The following is a 12,696-nucleotide window of genomic DNA, read 5'->3' as shown; positions in this document are numbered from 1 at the left end:
TTGTTAGACTCTTAATGTAGCTGTTTTACATTTCTGTGGGACTGTTCGGTCTGATGAGCTGCCATCACTCAATCTGCAAAGAAGACCATATTCAATATCCTATATTAAGTAACCTATGCTGCTGAAGGTGTTTGCGAACATGTATGCTAAGTGTTTGGGAGGCACCGTAGACATGGGGTTCAGGTGATACCTTGAAAAGGTGGTTGGAGGGTGTGACAAATTGAACGGAACAAGTGGAACATGACTGTTTATTTGCTTGTGATGGACACCATGCTCTAAATTAGATGTCATCACTGGTTTACGTGTCACTCGCCGAATCCAAATGTGTTGTGGGTAAAAGGGACACTTTGAATCGATTTCCTCACGGTAACGTGATTTAAATGAGCCTCTCGGCTCGCCAGGACAGATTGACAGTGTTGTCTTTAGTGGTGCTTTGTTGTATTTTTGGCTATTTACTCAGCCTCTCCCCCGTCATCTCACAAAGAGCTTAAAAGGAGCTCACTTCGATCTTCGGGATCTTGAGAGAATAAGCAGAGTGTGCTTTCATGTTCCAAGTGCTTTATCTGACAAATATAAAAAGGAATTCAAAAAGCAGCTGACAACTTTCGTGTCGCCCCGTTCCTTTTAGCTGCAAAGCGATATGCGGGGCGAAGCCAAAGCGGGGATGTTTCACGGTGAGAACCCCAGCCTTAACCGAGAGAGAAGAGGAAGGCCCCTCTCGTGAAGGAATTCACACGGGTCATTAAATGCAGGCTAATGTGCCTACAGCTATTTCATGTGGAATAATAGGATATGAATCACCTGTATGTGCTGTGGACTATTGATGGCTTGGCGGTCGCAACGGCAGAACATTTGAGTGCGCTGTATGTTTTTATCGTTTTCTTTTTTGTATCCACTTAATTGACACAATGAGTTCAGCTGGAGACTGAATGCTTGGTCAGCTGCAACATCAACGTGGTACTAATGAGTCCCATATTGGCTTGGAAATGTGTTATTTACCCTGTTGTTTATCCAAAGAGATTCGGGGTATTGCGCACAAATGACCTTGATGGAATTTGCTGTAATATTTCAAAAGGACTCCTTCATGCCTTTGAATCTGTCTCCCCCAAAATCACACAGGGGATAAATATTGCATTTATTCCTTTCTCTTGTCAGCCTTGTTGGAATGAGCAGAGCGTCTCTCTTTCATGTTGTAAGTGCTTTATCTGCACGTAAGACGAGGCATTTAAAACACAGCTGACAACTCCTGCGTCGCACCATTCCTTAACTGCAAAGGGCTGAGCAGCGCAGGAGTCAAAGGGCTGAACAGCACAGGAGTCAAATGGCTGAGCAGCACAGGAGTCAAAGGGCTGAGCAGCGCAGGAGTCAAAGGGCTGAGCAGCGCAGGAGTCAAAGGACTGAACAGCACAGGAGTCAAAGGACTGAACAGCACAGGAGTCAAAGGACTGAACAGCACAGGAGTCAAAGGACTGAACAGCACAGGAGTCAAAGCAGGGATCTCACATTGAGTGAACCAGACTGAACTGAGGGCCTCGCTTTTTGAGTGACTTAATGTGGGTCAAAGTCACTAATGAGATGATTAATGATCAGGGTGGGGAGGTATACCAAATTTGAAGGTATACCGTCATGGATCCATGCAATGTATGTATTTTTACAGTAGTCATCCATGATTTATAGATTTTTTTTAATCATAATTTAAAGAAAAGTGTTCCTTGCAGCAATATTAAAAAAGTTAAGGTTTTGAGTGAAATGGCACCATGGCAGTTGTATTTCAAGATGCTGTAAAAACATAAAAAAGGATGTCATGTCGCATTGTAATATGTACCGTTGAATACCATTATACCATCAAAACAATCACTTTATGCTGTGATATTTTGTCCATATCGCCTAATGTCAATGTGCCCAGAGTTATTTGATGAGGGATGATGGTGATGAATCGTACCTATACAGTGAGATATTGAATAAATTACCTCGACACATTCCCATGTTATGGGTTTTAATAAATACAGAAGTCAATATTTTGAGGATTTGTCAATGTGCTCATTAATTAAAGATATTTAACACCCACCATGTTCTCCATAGAGACAAATGCCATGGTGATGACTTGACGTCAAAGCAATATCCTAACGTAACACTACACGACCAGTGTCATAGTGCCGACTAATAAAGACCATTGGTCTTCATTCTTCTTGCAAGCAACCTGTGCCTGGGAGATTTCACCGACCTTTTCAGTGGAATTGCGTTGCTAGGGAACAGCTTTCGCCCACGATTATCTCCTGTCTGCTATTGATAATAGCAAACACTGCAACTAGAATAACAATAAGGGGAGGGGCCACAGCCCCCACATTCTCACGGAAGTTGTTCAACACAATTTCTTACAACGTGATTTGTCTCCCGAGGAGACGGAAGCCATTTTCAAACAATGACCCACCCTCTTACAATTCTAGCACTGCAACAGGAAATAGCGTAAAAGTGGGCCAGTGTTTATTTCCTGTCAGCGATTATTGATATCAGCAAACACTGCAACAGGAAATCGGCCCATTTAGAAAGTTTATGTTGCCAAGTTTGAAACAGTATGGCTGAACTTCAGCGTAGTAGCCGGCTGGCGGCCCTAGCTGCGGTGGCAGATCTGGCAGCACTCCAGACAAAACTCCAGACACTCTGTGGGCTCACAGCAGGACTCAAACAGGACAGAGTGGCAATGGGCGTGGCAGTTGAGCTCCTCCACGGGCGCCTCCTGGAGGGCCGCACAGCACCGGGCGCAGCAGTCGCAGCAGGAGGTGCAGAGGGTGTGGCAGCAGAAGGAGCACGCTTCCAACAGGCCCAGGAACAGTACAGAGCACTGGCAGGACAGACAGGCCAGCACCAGGTGCAGACACACGCCTGTTGGTATTAAAGTCAGACAACAGTATTGTTATTAAACAGTATTGGTATTAAAGTCAGACGGCTGCACTGGCTTCACATCGCCGCACGAATCCCCTCCAGGTCCTTGACCTGGCATACCATGCAGTGAAGGGAACAGCTCCCGCCTACCTCCGGTCAATGGTCTCTAACTACACGCCCTCAAGACCCCTCCGCTCTGCATCTTCTGGCCGCCTAAGACCCACTTCTATCCCAGCTCCTGAGGGGGGGTCATCAAAGAGAAGCTGCCTATTCTTGGTCCTTGCTCCACAATGGTGGAACAAACTTCCCACCACATTCAGGACAGCCGAAACCCACCCAATTTTCCATCATCGACTAAAAACACACTTCTTCAATCAATATCTGACTTTTTTTTTAAACTTTCTTTCACTAGTATTCACTCTGGGGGTGCCATAACGAGTAATCGTTTCCTTCCAATATAATTTTATCACACAAAATTTGCACAAAGAGAAAATGTAAAATAACCACTATTACCACTAAAGGTTTCACACTTTACAGCATATAGGATCCAGAGTTACAGGTTACGACAGAGCCACCGCATAACCCAAATGGCTGTCAAGCGGGGAACAGGGATTAACAACACTATTAACCCCAAATTAATCTCATGCATGTTTATTCTGCGGCACCATTTAGAACTTAAAAGAGACACTACAGTGCTGTGGTGATCAAGTGTGATTGTGTTTACTTAATCACAGAGCCCGGCTCAGCCCTCAGGGAGAATAAAGAAGAAGGTATTAAAGGCCACATGTGATAAAGCAACAACCAGGATGAGCTGTCAGAGGATAATTGCTCTCATATCCAAATTGGGTACACTTGGAATTGCATACATTAACCCTAGTTATGCCTAATGTCTACTGGTCCCCCTCCATTGTATTACTACTCCACTGCTGTTCTTTCCATTCGCGAGGACCAGATAGTTGGCAAGCGTATGCAAATCGACGTGTTTTATCCTGTTTACTCAAGGAAGTAGGATGAAAAGACGATGGGAGAATTCCCAGGGGAGTGGGGTTCAACTTTTTCTTGCTTTGCTGCTCGAATTATACTCCCCCACACATAACGTATGCTAATGCACGAGCGTGTACATGCGTGCGCAAGTGAGTGGATAGATGAAAAAGCATTATGTGGGCCTACAGTATTGCTTTAATACAGGGCTTTTATGAAGATAACAACCTCAACACAATGGTAAACAAGGTCTGGTGTATGGCAGGTTTTGATCGTTTGGTTATGTACTGTGAGAAAGAAAAGACAAACACTATGTCATGTCTGCCTGTGAGAGCGAGCCCATACCGTCTTGTGCGGCAGCAGATTTGCGTGAGCTGGCCAGGCTGTCCCTGCTCTTACTCCTCTGGCTGCTGCTGTTGCTTTGCACTGAGAGGCTGGAGCCCTGGAGTCGGCTCAGTGCCGGGGAGAGGGGAGACGGCCTGCGCTCTGCGACTCTGGGCGAGGAAGAGCAGCCGCAGTGAGGACAGAGCTTCTGGACGTCACCCTGGGGCTCCTTCACCTGTGACGCCCATGCTGAGAGAGCCGGGGGCGGAGCAGCAGCGGGCAGAGGCTGGCCTGGAGAGCATAGAGGAATGGAAGTCACAGATCATGTCTATTTAAGTTCACGATTGCTTGTCAGCCGCATTCGCTGTACTCAACGTGGTTGATGTGTTCGTGCAGATTTGATCACATTAGATCCGGCTGGGATACCCACTTTGAGAAGCCTTGTTACAAACTGAGTTAATTCAGTCCATCCAGTCACTTCCAGTGTATGAATTATACCAAGTCTTTTGGGGGGGGCTCTTTTAGTTAAAGGCAATCTTTAGTAACCTAGTACTATAGATCAGGCATTCTCAAAATTCGACTGACATGACTTGCGTGATGCCTACTTGCGGGACATATTACGTCATTATTGCAGGTATGCTAGCCTACGGTTTCAATGATTGGCATTTTTGTGAGTAGGAAGACACGCACCGTTAGCCTAGCTTAGCGTCAGTCACTGGAAGTAGGTTCCTCCATTAGCCTAGTTCCCAACGTCTTCCTACTCCTACTGCATGCACAGAGAAGAAAAAGGTATGTATCTTCTTGTCTAACTCCAGGGTAGATGGCAAATAAGCTAGTTTCCCAAAATGTTGGAGTTTTCCTTTAAGGTTTTCATTGTGAGAGCGATATGAAGGAGCCAGGCCATCACACAAAGAACATTGTGTTCGTTTTTCTTGGACGACCCTCAATCCACTGTTGGGCCCTTACATTGGCCCTCAGTCATCACACTTTGAGAACCCATGCCTCTGGCATTACGTTATATTATGAATAATCCCATTGTAACACATATTTGAAAAGTCAGGAAAAGCTATGGATGGTAGAAGGGCTCTCTGATCGCCCCTGTTTATAACTGCTCAGCCACCTCTTCTCCCCCTCTAAAATGGAGGAGTATTTTGGCATATGGGAAAGGAATGGAATAGATCATATGAAGATACTTTATAGAACATATTACTTTATATATTCAATATTTTTTACCTTTGAACAGCTGCAAAATACATTTAATTGACTTTCAGATTCCTCCAGATTCGCAGTTATATTAAAGCTAACACACCTTCCTTTTCCTGATCTGCCTGATGAATCACTTATGAAATCTCTGTTTTCCTTTGAGCCTTCAAGAAGTGGTGCAATATCATTTACCTATGATTTATTGTCTAATTTGGGGAGAAACCCTAGAAGGGGGTACATATGGCATCAATTTGTGCTCAACATGGCCTCATTCAATTTAAGGTGCTGCATCGCCTGCATTTCTCGAAATTTTAACTCTCCAAAATGTCCCCAATTGTGGTTCCCACGTGGCGTTCTCCAGCATCTCTAGCCCACTCGTCTTGGCGGTGTCCTAAACTGGAGCTCAGTCTTTAAAACACTGTCGGAAATCTTCAATATGGTCATTCAGCCAGATCCTATGATAGCTATTTTTGGCATAGTAGGGTAAAACAATGAGAATCTGAGACTAAACTAAATGTGTAACACTGCTGGCACAGAGACTGACTCAGTGGTTGAGAGATGCGATGCAGCATCTCAAGGTTGAGAAACTCAGACTGACAATAAGAGGCTCCTCAGACAAGTCTGATAAGGAGTTCATTTATGGACTATATTAAGGTTAAGTTGTGCCCCCCACCTTCTGTAGCTCCTGATTTGTGTTTGTTGTTTTCTTTAATTTATGGGTTTTCAGTTGTTTATTCTTTTCTTTAATTATTGTTGGATGTGTGTTTTGTGTTGGGGAAAATATGGAAAATAAATGTCAAAAGATTAAATAATAATAATATGGAAAATATTAGATATTAACTCTTTAATTGCCAAACCCGAGATAAGTCAGGTTAACTCGACATGCATTGGCTGCTGGTCGTTTATTCTTTTATTTGATATTTTTTATTCATCCAGGGACCTTGGTGTTACCATAGGGAATGAGTCTGATATCGCCAAAGTGCAATACCGGCCACATCCAGCTAGACTGCGGTATCGAGCACCCTTTGAAGCCTTATATGTTGGCCTGTGCAATGGTCAAATGTCACCGGGCACAGTTTTCTGGGTCGGACCAGTCGAGCGGTTCTCCCGGTTCCATTGAAGCGTGTCAAATATCCCCGATCCATATGTTGTGGTGGGTTATGCCATGTACCAAATGGACATCGGATGTACCAGATGGCGATCAAACAATTGGAATATTATTTTTGGAATACTCCCGATCACAGGTAAGGACTATCTGACGTAAATGTTTGCTTGATCGTGCAATGCTTTTATACCGATCCGGCTGATAAGCGTTTTTAGTGTTCTATTGAATGCATGCCGTTACTGGCCATCAATAATCAGAAACAACCCCCCCACCCCCTTCATGCATTCATGATGGGACATAATACCTATTATATAGATTTGATTTGGGAATAGTAGCGTCTCCAGGCAAGAAATGGCAACATTTATAGTAGGATTCACCTATGAGGCTATAACACAGCATTTCGGGAATTACCCCAGACCACTCTAAAACCATACTTATATTCACCACGGTATAACACGGGAACTTATGGATGAAAAGATGTATTCTTTTTCACATACTGAACGATAGATAGTTGATGTCAAATGGGCCATAGTATTGTATCCATAGCTATAATATAGAATACAGTTATAGCTCTACAAACAAGGTGACGCACTCCTATCTTTTAAAGCATGGCATTGCTACAACGGGCCCTGTCTAATAGCTGGCAGTCAATGAGTTACTGAAAATAAAACTTTGAGAACCCCTGCTGTTAGGGATGCCCCGATCGATCGGCCACCGATCATTATCGGCCGATAATCAGTATAAATATGCAATCGGTGATCGGTGATAATGCTTTATTTTCGCCGATCGTCAAAACCGATCGAAAAACATGATCCAATTCTTAGCGGAGATCTCAGTCACTGCACAGAGCTGCTTGCAGCTTACGGCGCCTCCTCCTCCCCAGCCCCTGCCGCTGCTCTAGTCAGTGCATGCGACGTGAGCTAACGTTGGCTACCTACCTAATGTTACTGTTTAAACTAAATGACCCAGTGACAGTGACTACATGAGGCATTGTCTAACGTTATCTAGCTGGCTAGCTACTGATAGCTGCTGATATCAACAAATGCTCCAGCAATAGTCGAGTGCATGATAAGTTACCTCCGTTGACTCGGTAGCTCACGTTAGCTCACGTTAGCTCTAAACTAAATAGTTCACTGAGGCGTTGTCTTAACGTTATCTAGCCGGCTAGCAGTAGCTACAGATAGCTCCTGATATCAATGTCTTATAACATTGATTCGATGCGTATTCGAGCTGAGGGCTTGCTGAATGTGATTTATACCAATACTAGGGTCCAGCTGCAGCGCCGGAGAATCCTGGCCGTAGCTGGAGGCTACTCGAGTACACAGACAGTGGAGCTGTTTGCAGATAGCGAGCATTTTGACTTGTTGCGTGGTGGCGATGTCTCGCAGATAATACAAGTACAAGTCTAATTATATAATATATATATTTTATTAAAAAAATATATATATTTATATAAAATAATAAAAAAAAAATTTAATCAAAAACGATCGGTATCGGCCGATATGGCTCAAGACGATCAGTGATCGGTATCGGTGGCAAAAAACGTGATCGGGGCATCCCTACCTGCTATAGATTATTGTTCCATAATTATGGAGTCTATCCAAAAAGCACAGATTTGAGATACTGGAAGCAGAAATCGTTAGCATTTTTTACCAATGCTAGTGGAAGTCAATGGGTTATGAACACATTGACTTCATAAGGATTTACAGTAAATGTAATCTTTTAGAGATACCAGTGTCTCATTTTCCACTTCCACTAGTTTAGCTAACAAATGCTCATAATCTTTACTTCCAAAATATCAATAAGCAAAACACTGGTGCAAGTGTTTTTGTGATGGACTGAAATTACTGTTTATAATGGTATATATTTCTTAAAGATTTGGTACAATGAAAATCGTGTTTTTCAATCTCGTTGTTGATGTAAAATTATGGAAAATGTTAGAGCTGTTGTTGGGAAAATTATGACTAAAGCCCTTTGATGTCTATCCTATTTTAAAATATTTCAAAATGTTCAGTTGCTATTGCATGCACTTATGTGTTTCATTACACATATGAGTGCATGCTTACCAACTGTTTGCCTGTTTTATTGCAACACTACTATCACCGACATCTAAGAAGGGAGATCCCCCCTTGAATGGCCCTTCTAAGGTTTCTCTCCTCCACATTGCCTGTGGTGCATTTTTTCCTATTGCTAGGTTTTAGTGAGTTTTTCCTTACCTTCACGTGGGGTATGTCTGGGAGTGTTGCATTCATTTATTTTATTTATTTGAAATGTTTTGGACTTTATGGTGTTTTTGTTTTGTTCTTGATTTATTGTGATGTTTTTTCTTGACTTGTTTAAAGAAGACGTGTCCGGCCCATGGGGACATTAACGTGTGTTGTCGGGCCTTACAAATACATTTGATTTGATTGGATCCTCAGATATCAACAGAATCAAACTGTTTCAGATATCCAATCTACTTCCCTGAAAATATTGCATAATCTACTGTCCATCAGTCAGTTGTCAGTAGTTGTAAAGGATATGAGCTATTTAGTCCATGTAATGTGGTTAAAACATCAACAGCAATTGTAACCATTTATTTACCACCTTCTAGCACAGGTTAGCCCATGTTAATCTCCCATAGCAACCGATCACACTGGTCCTATGAATTTGTTCACATTTGAAAGCCTCAACATACTCATTGAGGTTGGGCCCCTGTTCACATGTGGGTAGGAGCCATTTTCAACAACTTAACTGGCTCCCTGTTGAAGCAAGGAGCACACAAATCTAACTGAGCATGATTCACAGAATCATTCATAACGTTCATAATGCTCCAATTTACCAGAGAAATGACTTTCCATATGTAAGAGAAGGTCAGAATCACAACACCGGGGGCAACATAGCTAATGTAGGAGTCTACAGATGTTAAAACCTATCAGGAAAATGTACATTTGCATATCGGGGTGCCCGGGAATGGAATAAATTGGAATTACAAATTTAAAAAACTGTCTGCCTGATGTCTTTCAAGCTGAAGGTAAAGAGGGATGTTTTGTAACATGGCAGAGTAAACCACTTATTTTACACTCGGGAGGTCAACAAGTACTTTTATTTGAGCTGACGTGATCTGTGAGCTCATTTTATATTATATATAATATTTTTTTTATATTTATGTGTATGTATTTCATGAATTTCCCCAAGGGGATCAATAAAGGAATATCTAATCTTATCTTGTCTTTATAATTCAAAGTGTGTTAGACCTGTCACTGTCATTATTGGTCCTCATTCTCTAACATGTTCGTAAGTACCTTTTGTAAATATCTTGGTAAAAATGTCATACTAACAAGTTACTAAAATCCTCCTCCGGATTCCTGAACGTGTGAAACGGTCTCCATAAGTGGCCAAAATCATTCTTAAACTGCAAAGCGCGTTCTCGTACACTTACATTTGCATACAGACATGCCCCGCCAGTCCATTATAAGGTGAAGGAGGCGTGTGCAAAACAGCAAGGGCTGTGTGCAAAATAGCAGAGGCTCTGCATTGCATCTGCACTATGCTGACCCATTCAACAGGTAGTGCGGAAGCGATTTGCGACTGATCTCAAAATGAGATTAGATTCAAATGTATAGTCATTATACAGCACAAGTACAATTCACCATCCAACCAAAGTGCAAATGTAACAGTGCAATAGTAATATACAATGCACAGGTGATGAAACCCAGATGCTTGTCAAGAGCCAATCGCACAGTCGTTCAGTATTGACATTACTAAATGAGATGTCATGCTAATATATCATGTTCTACAGTAGGACTTACTACTATAATACCTAATAAAACAAGTCATTAGAATAATAGAAGCCTACTTTGCTGGAACGATACATTTTTCACGTATACAGTACAAGTGTGTGTGTATGCTCGTGCGCTGAGGCTGCCTCACTAAGCCGTTTCTCCATGCATTTATTTAGTTCTAGCAATAGGAATAAATCAAACCAACAATAAATAATATAGAGAAGAAGACAGTATATGGCATAGGGGTGTAACGGTACACAAAAACCACGGTACGGTACGTACCTCGGTTTTGAAGTCAAGGTTGGGTACGGGTTTTGGTACAGTGGGGGAATGTTTGGCTTTCCATGTTCCACTCAGGGGTGATGTAGTGTGCACTGCAGTAACTAATTGTACTTGTAGGGCTGTCAACGAATATTCTATATTGAAATTAATAATCGACTTGTAATGTTTTTTTTTTTAAATAATCATAAATGGGGCGCCCGAGTGGCGAACCACATAACGCGCTGAGTCGCGGCACGGCCAACCCAGGTTCGACTCCCGGACCGGTCGTTATTTGCCAAATGTCTTCCCCCCACTCTGTCTCCCGTTCCTCCTCTCTCTCTCTCTACTGGACTGCCCAGTAGTAAAAAGCGATAAACGCTAAAAAAGAAATCTTAAACAAATTATAATAAATATATTACATTGTGAAAAAAACAGCCCCCGGTGGGCGGTCGTTAGTGGTTTACATACCGTTGTATTCGTTTGGTACACTACACAGCCGTTCAGTACGGTACGGTACACACTGAAACGGTTCGGTACGGACATGTGTACCTTTACACCCCTAATATGGCATATTAATACAGTCTATTCCACTATACAGTATAGCTATATCCGCGGCGATCGGTTTAGTTCTTATTTATTTAGTTTGCAGTGTGTGTGTGTGTAATGCTCACAATGCCTCATTGAGTCAGGACTATAAATGCAAAACGTAATTTTTAATGATACAAATATTCTTGTATTTATTATCATTATAATTATTTAATTTCACGGATGTCTGTAGTATCAGCAATCCACAATGACTTGTCCCAGAGAAAGCTGTTGAAAACACGGGGCACACCGGTCTCTACGAAGCTGTTTGAGAGTGCAGAATAAGTACGTACATCGAGTTACGAAGGAATTCCTTGGTAACTTTCACGTATGTCCATTCGAGAATGAGGACCATTGTCTTTTAAACTAGCTCCATAATGGAACGTTTTTTAAATGTTATTGTGTCAAACTATGATTTTATAATGTATGCATGACTGTTGGCTGTGCATTTGTTATTGATTGTCGAAATAAACTAAACTAAAATCTGAAGCTGGAAAAAAATCATCATTGTACCGGTTCTGCCACGTCTCTATCTTTGAAGGTATGGTTCTGGATAGAGAAGCCTTCCTTTAGTTTACATTCTTTCCCACTGATTCAGTTCCACTTTGGAAATGATTTCCCCTTCGGTCAAGCCCCCCTGTGAAGAATGACATATTGTTCCCTAGATTGACTGAAATGTTACTTGCATGATTCAGTCAAGGCTACTTACTGGTAATGAGGTCAGCAGGAATGGTATCCTGCCTTGTAACATGGATCTCCTCTGCTGATGTTACAGACGTGTCACCTGCAGAACATGTCACAGAATGTAGTGTTGGTGTAGCGCCAGCATGACACTCATTTGATCGAGTATATGGATCTACAAGCATCGTTTTGTGTCATTTGAAATATTGGTTAATCATGGTTGTCTCGTATTCTGTGGATTTTGGAGGCAAAGTGAAAATAATCAGATTATGTTACTGGGTTTATGTAATCCAATGGATCGCCTCACTTGACTACAGTTTTTAACAGGTAATCCGTAACAGATTACACATTGAAAGTAGCCTGTCCAACCCCGGTATTAACACATATGCCTATATCCCTGGCAGCTATACCTTTTACTGTAAAATCATACAGTGATACAGTTGAGATCATGAGCACTTGCCTGGAGTACAGTCCCTCTGTCCTTCTGCTGCCCGGCCCACAGGGTCTCCTCCTGGCAACATCTCTGTTCCACATGACGAGGGAAGATCACTCACGCACTTCATTCAGCCCCTCACTCCCTCTCTTCCTGTCGCCCCCTTCCCTCAGTCCAGACGAATACGTCTGTAGCCCACTTCCTCACAGCTACACCCTTCAATGCACCGGCCTGAGTCACACACACAGCTGAGCAGTGTGTGTGTGTGTGTCTTTAGTTGTACTCAATGACTAGGCAAGTCTCTATGTAGCCCCTCTAAACACACTGATCGCCGAGCAGCTACAGGCACAGCTGTGTGACACAAGGTTGCCTCCACTGTTCTGCTTATACTCACCTAACACAACGGAGACACATACCCCATAAACTTGTTAGCTGAATGTGCATGTACACACACACACACGCACCAACCATCTTCC

The 12,696-nt window shown here is 42.5% G+C and overlaps 1 protein-coding gene across 1 annotated transcript; it reads right to left on the bottom strand.

Annotated features, from left to right (window-relative positions):
- Positions 1–2,611: 2,611 nt before the first annotated feature.
- LOC311245417 (myoD family inhibitor domain-containing protein-like) lies at positions 2,612–11,972 on the bottom strand (the record flags this gene model as incomplete). Its single annotated transcript, XM_084335260.1, has 3 exons — positions 2,612–2,883; positions 4,210–4,479; positions 11,816–11,972. The coding sequence occupies 3 exons, from the start codon at positions 11,970–11,972 to the stop codon at positions 2,612–2,614; spliced, it is 699 nt and encodes a 232-aa protein (XP_084191386.1).
- Positions 11,973–12,696: the final 724 nt, after the last annotated feature.

The sequence above is a fragment of the Notolepis coatsorum genome, assembly GCF_963971535.1.
Source record: "Notolepis coatsorum genome assembly, chromosome: 18".
Classification (NCBI taxonomy): Eukaryota; Metazoa; Chordata; class Actinopteri; order Aulopiformes; family Paralepididae; genus Notolepis; species Notolepis coatsorum.
This window is presented reverse-complemented; position numbering and strand designations above follow the sequence as displayed.